The sequence below is a fragment of the Drosophila mojavensis genome, unplaced genomic scaffold (genome assembly GCF_018153725.1).
Source record: "Drosophila mojavensis isolate 15081-1352.22 unplaced genomic scaffold, ASM1815372v1 contig_19, whole genome shotgun sequence".
NCBI classification, from domain to species: domain Eukaryota; kingdom Metazoa; phylum Arthropoda; class Insecta; order Diptera; family Drosophilidae; genus Drosophila; species Drosophila mojavensis.
The window spans coordinates 491900-508444 of record NW_025318726.1 but is presented as its reverse complement, the minus strand read 5'-3'; the positions used below and the strand labels follow the sequence as shown (position 1 = coordinate 508444).

General features: G+C 39.2%; 5 protein-coding genes and 1 long non-coding RNA gene across 7 annotated transcripts; 1 reads left to right on the top strand and 5 right to left on the bottom strand.

Moving 5' to 3' along the window:
- Positions 1–2217: 2217 nt before the first annotated feature.
- LOC6572565 (soluble guanylate cyclase 89Da) lies at positions 2218–5373 on the bottom strand. Its single transcript, XM_044007730.1, has 2 exons — positions 4554–5373; positions 2218–4322 (listed from the first exon to the last, which is right to left on the bottom strand). Exon 2 carries the CDS (start codon positions 4286–4288, stop codon positions 2285–2287), a length of 2004 nt encoding a protein of 667 aa, XP_043863665.1. The 5' UTR covers positions 4289–4322; positions 4554–5373; the 3' UTR covers positions 2218–2284.
- Positions 5374–7362: 1989 nt separating this feature from the next.
- Positions 7363–8685, bottom strand: LOC6572566 (COP9 signalosome complex subunit 5). Of its 2 annotated transcripts, none has more exons than XM_001998637.4 (3): positions 8336–8685; positions 7699–8275; positions 7363–7626 (listed from the first exon to the last, which is right to left on the bottom strand). In XM_001998637.4, exons 1-3 carry the CDS (start codon positions 8594–8596, stop codon positions 7481–7483), a joined length of 984 nt encoding a protein of 327 aa, XP_001998673.1. In that variant the 5' UTR covers positions 8597–8685; the 3' UTR covers positions 7363–7480. The 2 variants fall into 2 exon arrangements, with proteins under 2 accessions (XP_001998673.1, XP_015021980.1); XM_015166494.3 differs by having other exon boundaries at positions 7702–8275.
- A 1505-nt stretch (positions 8686–10190) lies between these two features.
- Positions 10191–12801, bottom strand: LOC6572568 (transcription termination factor 2). Its single transcript, XM_015166496.3, has 4 exons — positions 12672–12801; positions 12372–12612; positions 10932–11563; positions 10191–10862 (listed from the first exon to the last, which is right to left on the bottom strand). The coding sequence occupies exons 1-4, from the start codon at positions 12696–12698 to the stop codon at positions 10242–10244; spliced, it is 1521 nt and encodes a 506-aa protein (XP_015021982.1). The 5' UTR covers positions 12699–12801; the 3' UTR covers positions 10191–10241.
- On the top strand, positions 10537–10926 carry LOC122756874. The gene is made up of 2 exons (XR_006356735.1): positions 10537–10626; positions 10704–10926. It is a non-coding gene; the product is annotated as an uncharacterized LOC122756874 (long non-coding RNA).
- A 447-nt stretch (positions 12802–13248) lies between the features above and the next one.
- Positions 13249–14345, bottom strand: LOC26527561. Its single transcript, XM_032728264.2, has 3 exons — positions 14233–14345; positions 13826–14170; positions 13249–13747 (listed from the first exon to the last, which is right to left on the bottom strand). Exons 1-3 carry the CDS (start codon positions 14266–14268, stop codon positions 13700–13702), a joined length of 429 nt encoding a protein of 142 aa, XP_032584155.1. The 5' UTR covers positions 14269–14345; the 3' UTR covers positions 13249–13699.
- Positions 14346–14576: 231 nt separating this feature from the next.
- Positions 14577–16276, bottom strand: LOC6572569 (derlin-2). The gene is made up of 4 exons (XM_001998640.4): positions 15940–16276; positions 15482–15838; positions 15249–15412; positions 14577–15189 (listed from the first exon to the last, which is right to left on the bottom strand). The coding sequence occupies exons 1-4, from the start codon at positions 16024–16026 to the stop codon at positions 15018–15020; spliced, it is 780 nt and encodes a 259-aa protein (XP_001998676.1). The 5' UTR covers positions 16027–16276; the 3' UTR covers positions 14577–15017.
- Positions 16277–16545: the final 269 nt, after the last annotated feature.

Here is a 16545-nt window from a genome sequence, read left to right as displayed (position 1 = left end):
TTAAAAAGAACAAAGTGTTAGCTAAACAATTTTGAGTTTGGTTTTTTAATTACTCGCTAAGAAATTTCTATATAAATATATAAAGTATGTAGATACCTCATACTAACGTCAGTTGGAGGACGAATAGTCCAGCCCTGGACTTTTTGTCTGTTTTCTCACAGTTCATGAAATGTATCATTTTTGTAGCCTTTGCCTTTTCCTTTGCCCTGGGTGGACTCGGTTGATGTCCCACTGTTGCTGCTGTATTTAATGCTCCGACATTTTCACGCGTACCCATAAAATCCAGAAAAATGTGTCTATGTGGGGGTATGTATGTGTGTGCGTGTGTGTGTTTGTCCTTACGTTTTATACATTATGTTTGAAAGCAATTTAATGCGGATTTTTGGGATTTTTGGGTTGGGCAAAGAGCAAAGAAGGCAGGATTTTTGAACGCTTGACAATTTTATGGCCAAAATGACGTTTCTTAGTATAGGTATAGAGGAGACTTTAATATTTAGCTTAACAGAAACAAGGATGTCCATTTGAGAACATTTAAAAGCTAATCAAAATGCCATCAAGGATAGACAACAATGAATCATGTTTGAATACAATAGCCATTAATAAATTATTATGATGTACACGCAAGGAATGCAGTTCGGAGCAATCGAAGCTCGCAATTAATTGGCTTCACTGGGCTCGAGTGTTACGTGATATATTTAGGTGTCCCCTTGGTCACGCAGAATAGCTTAATTTAATTATTTGAGCAGGCGGGGAGGAGTGCACACAATTGCCACTTAAGTTCGCCGGGAAGTATGCTATACAAGAGTATCTTTTAGGGGCCATGTCTTTGCGCACAATTTGACACGCGAGCAGCTCATAAAAGTTATTAAAAACGAGTAAGCACGTTGTAATCGGTTCCACTCGACTGCCTAATACGCCCTCAATGCGGAAAAAGAAAGTATTATATTAAATTATACGTCCGTAAGCATATCATCTATATGAGAAGTCTCTCTCTGTTTTCGTCAGATACACAAAGTATAACCAATATACCCTTTATGTATGCTATGAGCGAGTATTGTAATATTTTCTGGATTGGCATGGCATGTCAGATAATACGGAAGGGAGACAGTCCACTGCGACCACGTTATGGAAACGGACGTCAGGGCATTACGTTTTATGGCACATAACGATAACAATCGAGCTCATCAAAGCATCGGAATCAAGCTGTGTGGGAAGATGACAGCCAGTTCTCTTTATAAAAAGATACTTGTGCGAGGTTATATTACGTATGTATGTATTGCAATAAAGTTAATATCTAATTGTGGTTTCTTTTCATGGCAGGCAGATGACAAATAAGTTGAGAGGACGATGATAAGATGATAAAATGATACGATGAGTGAAGTAAATGGAGAGGAAAACACTGAAAGGAAGAGAAAAGAGAGAGAACGGGAAATAGTGAGAGATGGAAAGATAGAGCGAGAGTGAGAGAGAGAGAGAGAGAGAGAGAAAGGAGACGAGCAATAGAGGCAAAGGGTTAATATTAAGAGGAAGATATAGAAATTAGTAGAGAGGGAGAGATTACGGCAACGACAGAGAAAAGGGATCCGAAAGAGTGGTTGAGAGAAAGACAAACCAATAAAACGGAAATGGAGAGAAAACAAAGACGGAGAGAGAAATAAAGACTGGAGAGTAGATGGAGTAAGAAAGAGAAATAAAGGGAAAGAGAGAAAGAAAGCTGAAGATACGCAGATAGATAGAAAGGTGAGATAAATAGAGATATAAAGCAAAGGTCGAGGCACGGAATAACTGAGAGAGAACAGTACAGGGAGAAAGAAAGAAAAAAAAAAAAAGCTACAAAGGGGTATAAAAGACCTAAAAAAAGTGGAAATAAATAAAGAGAGAGGGATAGATGGATTTAGATATAGAGAGTGCTTGAAATATCTTGAAAAAAGATAGAACGGAATACAGAGAAACAAAGACCTATCGAGAACAAGAGAATGAGAAGAACAAGCGGGGAGGCACATATAGACGAAAATATTATCATGGTAGTGGTAAGTCTCTATTCATTTAGCTCATACATATTAATACACAAGCTCTATAACCACACACAGTTCGATTAGATCATCACCAATTAAATATTTTTCCCACCAATTATATAAAACACAGTCCGAAAAGGAGATTATATAGATTTAATGCAATGAAGAGAGCTTCTATAAATGCAGTGCAATGTGCTAGCTATATATGAATAGATATTTTATATAAATTTAACGTATTACGAAATAGTACAATAGAAATTTCAAAATTATTAATCTTCAGGTCCTTCCACGAGCCAGAATGTTTCCATTTCACCTTTGCCCTTCACATTAACTCTGCCGCGTGGCTCTACTTTATAGCCCACATCTCGCACTTTCTCCGCCGTGTAGTTGGACAATTGTATCTTCCAAGGATCGCAGCTGCTCTCCATGCGTGAGGCCGTGTTCACAGTATCGCCAAAGAGACAGTACCGCGGCACCTTTAAGCCCACAACCCCCGCCACCACTGGGCCAGAGTTGATGCCCACTCGAATGGCCACATCCGGCAGATTGTGGGACTTCACCTTCTTGATGACCCTCAGAGCCATGTCGCAGGCATGCTGGGCATGCAATGGATTGATATCTGGTGCCCCGGACACTGCCATGTAGACCATGCCCACAGTTTCCACCTTATAGACGAAGGGAGATATAATTTCCTCGTCCAACGCAGAGAACACTTGGTTTAGGATGTTTACCGCCTGCATTGCTTCCTGCACGTTGGTTGATCCGCTGTCGTAGATGTTCATCACTTCAATGAAGATTACGGAGACCTCTTCAAAGCTCTGGCAGACGTGGTCATTGCTCACGCGCATTCGTTCTGCGATGGGGCGCGGTATCATCGAGTAGAGAAGTTCGTCTCCCTGCTTCTTCCAGCAATCGGCTAACTCCAAGGACTTTTCCAGCTCATCGGAACGTTGTTCTTCCTTCTCAAACATTATTTCGAGCTTGGAGCAATGCTGCCAGCCCGCCATGACAAGCTCTCGGCTCAGACCATGCGGATTCAGATCATTCAGGTACAGGCCAATGCTGTGAAGCTCATCCAGATTCTCTATAAGGGGACTGCAGAGGAAAATCAAGGAGTCGATGTCCTTGATGTAAAACATCTGTCCTTTGAGCAGGATAGAACGTAGCCCTTGAGAAGCCCGACGTTGACCTGTTGCCGGATCGATTTCTACTTCGCTGGGTCCATCATCTATATCACCCACATTATTATCGCTGAACTCTTGGGCTTTCGCCAGCGCGATAGCCTGGGCCTCGTTGAGAAGCATGTCGTCGTAATTTTCAAAGTCCATGTTGAGTACAGCATCATAGGCAAGTCGATTGTGTCCGGTACGGATCAACTCGAACTCAAAGAGGACCGTACGCATCTGGATCAAAGTGTCCCAGTCGATGGTGGTGTCCTTTGGTCTGCGACAGTAAAATAGATTTGTGACATGGGTGCCTATAAACGCTTTCGGATTGGCGCCCGGATTATGCATTATCCATGTTTCGACTACCTTCTCGCCCGCATGCGTTATTTTCATATCATGATTGAGCACAAAAGTGAAGGGAAACAGCTCCAGGAATACATTCAGATCCACAGCTGGCATCTTAACCTGGGACGGGTGGGCCACGGTATTTACCCGCTTCGCCATGTACTCGCTGTTATCAAAGTCCAGACGGTACTTGACTATGACAGTTAGAGGACCCTCTGTCATTTTGATGGGTCCCGCAGTACCGCCGCTTATATCATTCTGGCTCTCGATTACATAGGCCTTGATCTCCAACCCATAGAACTCCCTTGCCACCTCCGTCATCTGGCCGATGAGATATTTCGACATGCCCGTTCGCCCACTGCGATATAGAATGACCGCTCCACCCTCGTCCATGCTGGTCAGCTGCATGCTGGGCGACTTCATCTTCGGATATGTGAAGCGCATAATTAGATGAATGTTGTCGATGGACTGCAGGAAATCGCAAAAGTAGCGACCCGTCGAACGTATCATCTTGTCGTAGCCAAAGTTGCTGAAGAATCGTACGAAGCACTTGCCGAAGAAGTTCATGCAAAAGTCAAAGGACTCGCCCGTACAGGCAGAGAGGGCAGCCGCAATATCCGGCATCAGTTTGTCCGGATATATCTGATGGGTCTTAAAGCTGTTGTGCTTGCAGTCGACGATGCGACAAACCTTTTTCCATACGTCCATGCCGTACTCCTCCTGCACATAGTGCTGGACACTCTCATACAGCATTCCATACATGGCTCAGAGATTTTACTGTTAGGGCAGAAAATTTCTATAAGTAGACATTGTTGAAGATGAATGAAAATCAGTATAACATTTGATATAATATTTCATATTTATTTTATTCAGTTGGTATCATGCGCTGAAGGTCTGATCTAATTTGTATTACTTGTTTCTCTCAATTTATATGGTTTCCTAATCCTTCGAAATATTTAGAAACTATATATATTTTGCTTAACTTCCACTTTAAATTTTGCATATTTTGAATACCTTTTTAGCATACCTTTACAATCGTTTTTTGCCCTGCTTTAAATGAGCAACAGGCTTGGCTCTTAAATTGAATTAAAATTTCGGATCCCCTTTCACTTTGCAACTGTTTGTAGTTTGGCCCGCATTTCCCAGCGGCACTTATTTATTTATGGAGCAAACGGAATGTAATTTGCCACAGCACAGGAAACCCAAACATGTAATTTTACTTTATTTATTTTTGTTGCTGCTTTTGCGCTTTGTATACCGGAAGATATTGTGATTTTTTTTTTTTTTTTTTTTTTTATATTTACATATATATTTTGTACTTTTTTTTAAAGGTTGTTCGTACTGCTTGTGGCTATGTCCTGCGAATGAAGCGCCGCCTGAGTCGTACACGACTTTTATAGCCAGCTGTCCGCTACATCAGTCGCCCCATTTCGAAACCCTTTCGGGTGCTTCTGGTATGGCCCCATGCCCGCCGCCTCTTTAGTGCGTTGACAGTGTTTCATTACATGTCATTGCTCCTTGTTGATGCCAATTGACGCTTGCTAAGTCGATAAAGTACCCGCAATGAAGTATGCTTCCCTATTTTTATTGCTTTCACAACAAAAATTCACACGCACAAAATGCGTTCCTTGCATTCCTATCTATGTACATAAATACCGTTTTGTTAGGGGTTAAGTACATAGCATTTAAGCAGTTCCCAATATCTATTCACTTATATACTTGGCATATCCAGTGTCAACTTAAAAGAATCTCATCTGTGGCTTATTATAATGTAATAATAAGGCAATCAAACGTTTTCTGAATATTCATTTCTTAAGTTCATTTCCAAGTCTTTAATTCTTCTAAATTATAAAAATAAATAAAATAAAATACATTGATACTCATAATTAAAATATTTTTGTTACATTAAACTCTTGGCATCATATTATTTTAATATGAAATATCCTCATTTAAATCTTTCCAGCTCCAAAGCCAGAAGACTTCGTAACTTTAAACTAGAGAACATACAGTCTTTACAGTTTTGCCCCGAGTAAGCGTAGGGCAATATATTTTTGTTTGCCAATTCTGAAAATCTATAGTAGAATAACGTAACTATGAATAGCTAATGATAGCTAATAAATTACTGATTTTTTTTTATTCTAAGCCAGATAAACAAAGTTAAGAGTTATTTACGGATAATCGAAAGAGTAGCTGGTCAGTAACTGGCTGTTCTGATCAGCAATGTATATGCTTTACAGAGTCAGTCAGGCTTCCTTCTGCCTAAAACATACATTTGAAGAAAAAGAAAGATGTCCTGCTTTCAGAGCGGGTTCTAAATAAAGCAATGTAAACATTTGCATGAAGCGGACTATGTTATAGGTATTCAAATATTCATTTCATAAAAGCTTTTTGTTTGCAGGCAATTTATTTGATGCTTAAATGCGCTGTCAAGGATGTTATTGGTCAAGGACGAATAGAATTAAATCACCGTAGGCACACAAATCTACGTATGGGAGCCGAAAACAAATGTTGACAGCTGATGACAACGGTTAAGCGCTAAAGGATGTTGTGCTATTTATATTAGCTGTCTGGTTACAGTGCTGAGCTTTGAAAAACTAGAATTTTGGAACAAATTAAGCTAAAAGAGACTAAAAGGCTAAAATATTGGAATAGCGGGCTAGATAAAAAATGAAAGAGAACATACTAAAAGTACCAAATATATTTGAGAGTGACCTTTTTTGCTTATCATAATTTGTTTGATTTATTTATATAATAAATATATATACATAATTGGCGAAACTCAAGTTCTTTTTTAACTTGAATTTCGCCAATTATTTTGCATTGATAGCGCAGCAAAAACAACCGACAAAACTAACCTGAAGGCTCGTATTTCTTCTAAGTGTTTCTTCGAAACGTTTTTTCTATTTTCTCTATCTCCCCCCAGCATTTCTTCCAAGTATTTCCTCTAATTATTTACTTTGAGCATGTCTTTTAAGAATTTCCTCTAAGAATTTTCTTTAAGTAATTCCCCTAATTTTTCCTCCTTGTATTTTCTCCAAGTCTTTAATGCTTAGCTGAACTATCATTAAATGTTTACACACACTTCATTTCACTTTACTGCACTGTACGACTGATCCCACCAGGCTTAGGTGACTGAAGAAATGCTGCAGCTGCTGCCCTTTATATAGGGCGACTTTCACTCATAGACTAGGTCCCTCTTAAATGTTGAGTCCAGCATCAGGTAGAGGTCATTGCAGTCGACTTTCAAGTGACCAATGAGAGTTCCTCATCCATTACTTTTCTTAGGCAGAGAGGCAAAGAGATAAATATACAGTTATATTGGATTATACAGGGACGATACATGTATGGATACATGTTGGCCAATTCGACGTTAAAATGCCTGAAAAGCAAAGAGAATATATATGTTCGATTGGGCTAAATGCTGATATACTAAAAAACTTAAGTACATTAGTATTAACAATTATTAGATGGCTATTCTTACTGATTTTCAATGGATTTATTATCTAGTCAAATAGGCTATATCTACACTAAAATAGGCTAAGCTGGTGCGAGAATAGCCTAACAAATTTGCTACATTATAGCATTCATTAAATTTTATTTAAATACTTTTTTTTTTTTTATATTTATAAACTCAGTGTATGCCATTGAATAAATTATTTAATTTTTCTTCCTTACGTTCTTTAAATATCAGTACAGGGTATTTTTAAGCTTCCTTCATTATTTTTTGGTGCTGTCACGTGAAAGTCCACTCAATCAAAGCCCTTGCTCTAAACACACCTGGATTCAGCCCTGTGCCCGACATCGATAATAACACTTAAATAAACACTTCTGTAGACTTCATGATTGATGTGGCAAATAAGATTGCATTTATCATGGAAAATGCAACCTAATTGGATATTTATACATATATATTTATAAATACAAAATGTTCTTTAGATTAGTCTTCGGTGCAGCCTATTTGCCCAAGCCCACCTTGTTGAAGAGCTTGTCCTTGACAAGTTGGGCCATCAGGCCGTGGATGAGCTCGATTGTGGAGCGGCTGCAGTCGCGCGTTGCCTTGGACAACTTATCCTCGGATCTCTTTTCATTGACGTCGGTGCCTGTGGAATGAGAATAAGTTCTTATTATAAAAGGCGAATCGTGAACTTTTTACATCAACCAAGTGTATGTACCGCGACCTAAGAAGTTTTCACTTTGCTCCAGCTTCTCGGACAGGTCCATGATCTGGCCGGTGGTGTATTCCGTATTGGTTAGGAGACCTGAGCTGCCCAGTGTATTCACCCAGTATTTGTTCCACAACGAGTCGAGCAGTTTGCGATCCAAGTCCGACTTGAAATAGCTTATCTCCAGCGGATAGTATTGCTTGCAGTGCACACCAAAGTCCTCGATCTTGTTGAGCGGGATCGTCTGATACTCTGACGGCTCCTCGTTGGGCGGCTTGTAGCCCTTGGGATATGTGCGGAAGGCACCAAGGCAAACCTTGCCAGCAGACACGGTGCGCACCGGATCTACAACAATGGCGACGAAGGGCTCCTGGTAGGTCTGATTGAGCATCTGGGTGGATACATCGATGCCCGACAACCAGCACCCGTAACCGGGATGGCTGTGATACCAACCAACAGCGTGCTCCAGCCGTCCCACTTCCTTGGCCGCCTCCATGTAGGCAGTCATATACTCATAGGCTTGAGCCTGGGCATTAACTCTCGTCTCTGTTCCCTCCACAGGCAGTGCAAAAGCATCCATCACAATCTGCAATTCATTGCTTTATTAGCGAGATTTTTTTTTTTTTTTTTATCTAGCGTTGTCTACCATTGTGTTGTCCTCCACTTTGCCTAGCATTAGGCCCATCACCTCCAACGTTCCACCAGAGCGAGCGTGCATGACCATCTTGAGCAGTGCCAGAGCCGAGATTTTGATGTCCTTAAAGAAATGCGGATCTTTTTCCCAGGGCTTGGCGTCAATTATTTGGCGCTGCTGCTCGGCATCATAACGAAAGATTTCATCGCAGCTGGGCAATGTCTGTACGTTATTTTCCAGCTCCCATTTCTTTTGTGCAGCATCAACATCCATTTTATATTGTAATTTATGCTCCAATTTTATTTGTCCGGCTCGAAGTTTCTTAGTGTTTTGTCCTCAATAGATACTGTTAAATGGTATACAGAGCAGCCAACTTAGGTGGCAACGCTATGGTGCTGAACATGCGCCATATTTGCGTTTACAGTAGTCAATTTATCGTGAATTTTAGGTTAGCAGATTATAACAGCTGTTGCTATTTTGATGAGTCTGGCCACTGACCAGAGAACACATAGACTAGACATGTAGTACAAAGTTTTTCAACACCGAAAAATCTGTCTCCTAGGGCCTATCAATTTCGTATTTGCTCGGCTCTTCACTTTTTAGGTTCGGGCTACGAAAATATGCGAAAGTACAATCATTCCGCTTCATGCGCTCGACCGAGATGGTCAAATGTTGAATGAAAGATGCCTCTATGCTCAATTTTTGTTCTTGCTCTCTCGCTCTCTCTGCTCTCTGCTTTCTCAATATGTATATGTATGTATGCATGTGAGCACAAGCAGCAGCTCACGAAAATTGAAATTTCTGCGCGTTAGACTGCCGTTTTTTCCCTTACGCGAAGTGTATTCCGAACGCTTCAAGCCATTTGCCATGCGTTTTCGTTATTATTTATGGGAAGGGTATGAAAGCGTTGGTGCGCATAATGAAAATGTTTTCGCGATTAGCATGCATACACACTCTCGCTTGCTACATGTACTATGAGCATTTGTATGCCTGTGTGCGAAGCTCTTGCCGCCTGTAGCAATTTTACTGTCCCCAGCATTTGCATTTGGTCGATCTTGTGAAGTCCTCATATACATATGTATGTATGTATGTATATACATTTGATTGTGTGTACGCATGGGATGTGCTGTTCACAATTATGGGATATCACTTGTAGAAGCATTTGTATGCCTATGTGCCTTTACATGTGCGTGTGTGTATATCTTTGTTTGTATGCTTGGGAGATGAACATTGGCGTGTGCCTACCTCAACTTTTAATGGTGTGAACGATTTAGGGTTTTAACTGAAGAGGCGCGCTTATATTTAAATAGCGGACTAACTAAAGTGACAGGTGCACTTCCCATTACTTTTGATACGTCTTTTACTTGCATGCACCTGTAACATATGTATGTACATATATGAACGGGTACAGGGGATCGAAAATTTTATCCCATTTTTCCCACTGAGTTTAATCTTTAAAAATGCATTCTGATAGGCAAACCCACAGTCATTGAAATAAAATCAGGTGCTTAAAGATAAGCGCGAGTTACCCAGTCACAATACCACACACATATATGTACATACATGTATGTACATACATACATATGTGTATGAGTTACTCGCCGGCCCGTTCTATGCGCTCTGCGTTTTTTGTCCTTTTCTCTCTCTCTCTCTATGGGCTCTCAAATCATCAAGCTCAGCATCGCACAAAAATGAAATTTGTTCACGACGATCCCCCTTTTGAGTGAAGGTTACATCGAAATTTTAAAAGCGTTTGTGTTCTCTGGTCAGTGGTCTGGCGCGGGCGAACAGTCACTTATATTTCTTACCGTTACGTGTTAAGTTAACTAACAGCTCTGCTATTAAAATCAAACAAGAAATAAAGATATAATATTTCTAGTTTGATATATTGACAATTTACAATTCTACAAAATAAAAATTACAGCCATAGACTCTGAAAATATTTAATAACTCTTCGAATTGTTGAAATAGCACTCGCTCTGAGAACTTGAAAGGCTAAATTCAACTTATTTTGCTGCACCTGTTGAATTGTGCCATCCACCGTATCCTTGCACACGAGCTGATAAACGGAAACATTTCTGTTTCGCTGGTCCATCCGATAGATGGCGCTTTGTGGTTTCAGATGCGGATTCCAGTGAGAATCCATGACCAACAAAGAATTGGCTCCATATAAATTTAAACCAGATTTCGCTAATCCCAAAGTGAGGAGCAGAACGCAAGGCTCATCAGATTCGTTAAAATTTTTGATTGTATCCTGCGTATTACTGCTAGTTAACGTCATAATTCTTAGTTCTCTGCTGCCGGTATTTAAATATTCTTTCAATATTTCCAGCAGTTCTTTCCAGTGCGATACTACAATGATTTTCTCCTTATTTTGCAGTATGCATCGATCAATTATCTCAGAAGCTTTAAGAATTTTCGTTGAAGGAGAGGCCCGGTCAAAGATGGGATTCCTTAGGCTCAGAACATTATCATCAGATGTGTTACTGTAGTCGAAATATCCTTCGCCTTCGTATTGCTCCCGTTTAATTATGCCCATCTGTATCATAATAAAATAAAAATATATTTAATTGTGTCTAGATTCATAGACACAGGTTCTGAAACTTACCGATCGGATTAGATATGGATGAGAGCATAGCTGTTGAAGGCGTTGCACCCGCACCAAGTGTATCATGGAGCGCCTCTGGACTTGTCGATCCAGTTTGTTACGAACTTTGTCATACAATATTCTTTCTTGTACATTAAGTTCTACTTCAATGGAAAATTCATTTAAAGTTGGAAATTTCTGAATCTGTTCAGTTGAGTGAACATCAGACATTGTACGCCTTAAGCACAAACGTTTATCCTTCCTTAACTGTCCTCTGCACAGAAAGCCGAGCAATGCCATAAAATCTTTTTCGTTATTCTGGATTGGATCTCCAGTCACAGCCCATCGAAAATGGCTATTCAGAGCGCAGATTGCTTTTGAACATTCCGCATTGGTATTTCTTATGGCTTGAGCCTCATCCAAAATGAGGCGACGCCATTTGAGATTCAGCGGATTCGTTTCTTTCTTCGCATCATACGTTACAACTCTATAGGTGGTGATCACAATGTCAGCGTTAGAAATGTTGTTGATGTCGCGATTTTTTCCGATGTACTCATAGACCCTAAGCTGATCACCCGCCACAGCTCTAATCTCATCTACCCACTGGGTCAGGATAGCTTTTGGACATACAATCAGAGTTTCGCCAGCATAGTCTAAAAACAAATTAAGTAACAGTACGAAGTAGTATAAGGGAAGAAGAATTCTTCTAGTTATTAAATAAATATTTTTTAAATGTTTATGTATGTTTATCTTTATATAAAAGTCTACCCTACAATACAATGTATGTAGGAACTTTTTGACTTTGAAAATACCCTTAACACCTTTGATATTTTATGCTTCTGCATTCAATCATCCAAAGTCGTAAGTACACAAAGTCATACGAATATAAACAAACATCATCTGCCAACCGATTTGAGCAGTTTTGCTTGTTCTCGAATTGAATTATCTACACATGGAATATGAGAATCACAACAAGTAAAAGTGTTGTTGTTTTAATATCTTTTATACATATATAGTTATGTATATATATTGAGTGGATATGCGAAATGGTCAGAAATATGTAGGAACTTATCAAATATGTATGTATATAATAAATAGTTGATAAGTTGCTAAAAATTGCAGACCGTTGCGCATGGCCACTCACACTTGAGCATACATATGTATATGTACATATATGTATGAATGTCCGGTTGCAGATGAACTATCAATTTGTTCAACGCAATACTAAGTATTAAATACAAAACATAAACATTTTTTAAATATTGTTTGTATGGGACTGATAAATGAATTTGAAATATGTATTTATCTCAGTGGTCTACACATAGTTTGCGGATCATGCTGATCAAGAATATATATTTTATTGTCTACCATGTCTGCCACGCCTTCTTCTTTTGCTTATCTGCTTTCAGTTTACACATAATTCGCATTTTTAATAAAATATTAGCTTAGTGCTTTACTCACTCGAGTGTGTGGAGTGCCTATTCTCCAGTTTTTTGAGGAGTAGCCAGCAAATTATAGTACACGTACTGCCTAATCCTTTGTCATCGGCCAGGATACCACCAAATGGTTCCATATTCTCACACAGGTTTATCCACTGGAGAGCTTCTATTTGATGATTCTCGAGATGCACATCGAAGTTTGATAAACTATCGGGCTGTACCGTATATCTGCCTGAAAATCTGGCCAATTCGTCCGTGAGTTCCTATACGTAATTAAATATTTGTAATAAAATTTTGTTTAATAGTTTTTTTAAACACTTACCTCGCTGCAACTAATATTTAACTGCATTTTGGGTGAGTATAAAATTAGTTACGTTGCGAAAAAAGATCCGGATGCTTACTGTTGGGGAAATACACAAAAACTAATGCTTTATCATTATACATATATGTATTCTACTAGCAAGAATTTCACATTGGAGCTCTGACGCACAAGCGTATAAGAATACATTAATAATACGTATAAGAGAATTTTTCGCGATTAACAGTAAGTTAACAGCGACGATCGACGTTAATAAAACATTTTAAGGGCGCGCGCTTTGAATTTGCATTAAAATTAAACAGCTTAAGATTCGTTTTCACATAGAAATATATTAAATAAAATAATTATATTATATTATATTATATTATATTATATTACATTATATTATATTATATTAGTTCCATAGAAGTATCAGCAATACTCAACAGTTTTATACTTAGTTATTTATCAGGCAATTATCACCTCTCTATCTTCCAAGAGCTCTTGGTACTCCTATATGATCCGTTATGTTAGCTAAACATATGTTAACTAGTAGGTGGTGGTAAATATGCTGTTCAGCTTATCTGAACTATTGAAAAAATTCTGTTTGCAACTGTTTATTAGAGAATTTCATTTCATAGAACATTTACATTTATCAATTAAAATAAATATTATATTAAATTCAGTATGTTAACAATGCATTGATTAATAGTTTTATTAGTATATTTCTGTACAGATTGCGAAAAATACTGAAATACAGACTAATGAAATCAAAATTGGTAATAAAATAAATTCAGTTAGGATAATATATTTATATTTTTCAACTATTGTCTGTCCAATGCCTCGACAATCAGTTTTAGGATATTTCGCTTTAGCTCATCAGCTATATGGGGCGGCAGGCGGCGCATTTCGTCGGCTACAAAATCGCCAAAGATTTGGTGAGAATGTGTGTTTGGCTCCCTTACAGCTAAAGATCCTTCGTGCAGTTCTGGAGCATTCGCAGCCAAGGAGAACATAGTGGAGCAGGTGTCCACCTCTTCCATCAATGACAGTCAGGGTGAGCGCTTGATAGAAACCTCATCATTCGGTTCGAGCTGTAACTGAAAATTGATATCATATTAATTATGTACATATATATATACACATAAGTATTTTTATTTATGTGTTTGGTGACTTACAGAATTGGCTTTGGACTTGCGTGGCTCGCAGACTTCATGCAAAAAGCTTAGAGGCTCAAAGTATTGCCATTTAATCTCAATGTTTTGGGTCGCCTTCGCCTGATAGCTTCTATATTGGGCTCGCAGATTGTCCCACTTGGCCTTACAGTCGGCCAGGGTGCGATCCAGTTTGCTGGCTATCATTTGAAATGCTTGCTCGCGCGATTTGCTATCCTTGTGATTCGGATTGCTTGGATCCCATAGCAATTTCCGCTGTCCCACGAGCCGGATGAGCAAACGGACATCATCTGGTTTCCACTCCTGTTCGATTTTTCGCGATCTCCGACAGCGTTTCTTGGCGCTTACCTGCAAATATGTATTAATGTTTAAATCAATTATTGAAAAAGATATTTTTATTATTATATTACCCTATCATTGAAGTGTTGTTTAGTTCTCGCCTCCATTGCTTATATGGCGTCTGGCAGAAACCTGACATAGCGCTGCCAGACCAATATGCCCACAGCTTGTATGGCAGCGACTGGCCAAGTAGTTGCCAGATCTGTGCTGCCTATTGTATGACAGCAATTGGTTCAAATAATAATATGCCAGCATATGCTGGTTACAGAGCTGCCAGATAGTCTTCTATGGCAACAAACATATGGTTGCTTGCCTGTTAAATTGTTGCACTGCTAACAAAATGCTTTGATCGAATTGTATGACAGCTTGTCAATATATTATAGCCAGCGGTAATTGAAACAACAGATGGCGCCACTGACAGTTTAACAGATTTCTAATTAGACATTTATTTATTTTCATTTGTTACCGTGTTTAATGTGTTTTTCTTTCATAAATATATATATATATATATATATATATATATATATATATATACCTACATATATATAATCACATGTGCTGAATCATTCAAATGGAAACTTAAGGCCAATTGCATTAAATTGTACAATTAAGTATGGAACTCGAATCGAACAATAGTGCACACACATACTTGAATTCAACTTTGGCTAACTATTGCACGCCACTCGCTTGTTTCGTTCTCTGTATCTCAATATGTAGCTAATCTAACCAAGCACCAGGTGAAAGGTGGCGGAGGGTTCTTAACATTTAAGTCTCGTCCAAATGCTATTTGTTTTTGTGTCTTCTTTTTTTTCTTCTTAATAATTTAACAACCACACACGCTGCTTGCTTGTTTTTGTTATTGCGCTGCCGCTGCTGCGGGCTGCTCAGGTGCATCTGGTGCTTCATTGGCCTCGGCCGGGGTTGCTGGCTCCGCTGGCTGCCCCTCGCCGCCCCACATAAAGCCACCAGGGCGATCTTCGGCAGCGGCTTGGTAATTGCGTTCAATGTGTTCATTGAAGAGTCTTTTCCTGTAAGAATGATAAAGATGAATAAATCTAAGCTAAAGTTCATGTACAAGCTATATTACAGAAAATACGGTGTCTTAATCAGTCGGAAGCCGTTTGATAGGTTGGGATAGACATCTTCGAGCACATAGTAGATGTGGCCAACGCCCATGCCAATGATATCCACCCAAATGGTATTGCCCAATATCATGGAGCAGCAGAGCAGTACCCAAGGTAGATACGGCGCCTGCACAGATAATGGAAAATAATATTCTGTATACAACATGCAATTACAATCATATTTTGTGGTATTTACCTGAAAGTTGAGCACACCGAAAAAATTCATGGGCACTAAAGGATTTCGCCTGGACCACACATAGACCAGCATTAACGTGAATGCCTGGCCGAGGAACAGCAGATTGACGAAGATGCCAAAGAATGTCATCAGCACGCCGCCAAAGATGAACATCATCACGAAATCAGAGCTGCGCCCGCGGAAGGAGCCGTCCTCCAACATGCGACAATAGCGATAAGTGAATATCATATTGAAGAAGAAACTGATGCCAATGGTACCAAAGTAGAGGAATGTGGTGGCCAGACGCCAGATTTGAAATTTGCGTACAATCAGTGTGGGATTAAAGTACAACTGAAGCGGCGAGACTAGATCCAAATGCTGGCAAATCAAAGATAAAAGCAAAGCACAAAACATATGCAGATTACGGTACACGTCAGCGTGCATTAGAATCAAATTAGTCGAAACTGTAAAGGACTCACCACCGCCAGCGTTGTGAGCACACAGACTGTGGTATATGCCCTTGTCACTATGGGCACTTCCATATAGAACTGTCGCATTGCATTCATCCTGGAGCTCTATTTGTGGCTGGCAAAGTCTTCAAGATGACGGAAATTGAAATTTGCTGGCTATTTTGTGCGATGTTGTAGTTCGGCGCTCTGGCAGCGCTTGCGTTCACATTTGTTGTGGTAATGTGTATGTGGTTACAAAAACAACTTGTAGATGTAGGATTTAAAATGAATATTATTGTTTCATATACTTCTTATTTTGCTAGGCTTTTGAGCTATATAAAATAAGTTTGTTATCGTTTATCGTTATACACAGTTATCGCCAAGTGAAACTGACCATCAGCTGACTAGTTAATGTTCGAGTAATTTCGTATGTTGTTTAGAACTTCTTCGAATTTACATAGGGTCATAGGTCAGTAGATTTATATTTATATTTTAAAAGCAATAAGTGCAAATTGCCAGCCTTGGCATGTATGACTAAGAAATTTGAAGTGGTAAACTAAGGAATACCGCAAGTGAAATATTATCAAACAAGTGTAGTAATAAAAGGTATATCGATATAACTTACACTTACTCACG

Coding starts and splice junctions, on each gene's coding strand:
- LOC6572565 (XM_044007730.1), bottom strand. CDS start 4,288: ATGTATGGAATGCTGTATGAGAGTGTCCAGCACTATGTGCAGGAGGAG.
- LOC6572566 (XM_001998637.4), bottom strand. CDS start 8,596: ATGGATGTTGATGCTGCACAAAAGAAATGGGAGCTGGAAAATAACGTA. Junction 8,276..8,335: donor AAGTGGAGGACAACACAATG/GTAGACAACGCT, acceptor AATGAATTGCAG/ATTGTGATGGATGCTTTTGC. Junction 7,627..7,698: donor TGAAAACTTCTTAGGTCGCG/GTACATACACTT, acceptor CTCATTCCACAG/GCACCGACGTCAATGAAAAG.
- LOC6572568 (XM_015166496.3), bottom strand. CDS start 12,698: ATGCAGTTAAATATTAGTTGCAGCGAG. Junction 11,564..12,371: donor TAGGCACTCCACACACTCGA/GTGAGTAAAGCA, acceptor ATTTGTTTTTAG/ACTATGCTGGCGAAACTCTG. Junction 10,863..10,931: donor ATCCATATCTAATCCGATCG/GTAAGTTTCAGA, acceptor ATTATGATACAG/ATGGGCATAATTAAACGGGA.
- LOC26527561 (XM_032728264.2), bottom strand. CDS start 14,268: ATGGAGGCGAGAACTAAACAACACTTCAATGATAGG. Junction 14,171..14,232: donor AACAACACTTCAATGATAGG/GTAATATAATAA, acceptor ACATATTTGCAG/GTAAGCGCCAAGAAACGCTG. Junction 13,748..13,825: donor GCAAGTCCAAAGCCAATTCT/GTAAGTCACCAA, acceptor ATCAATTTTCAG/TTACAGCTCGAACCGAATGA.
- LOC6572569 (XM_001998640.4), bottom strand. CDS start 16,026: ATGAATGCAATGCGACAGTTCTATATGGAAGTGCCCATAGTGACAAGG. Junction 15,413..15,481: donor TCGGTGTGCTCAACTTTCAG/GTAAATACCACA, acceptor TTATCTGTGCAG/GCGCCGTATCTACCTTGGGT. Junction 15,190..15,248: donor ATTAAGACACCGTATTTTCT/GTAATATAGCTT, acceptor TCATTCTTACAG/GAAAAGACTCTTCAATGAAC.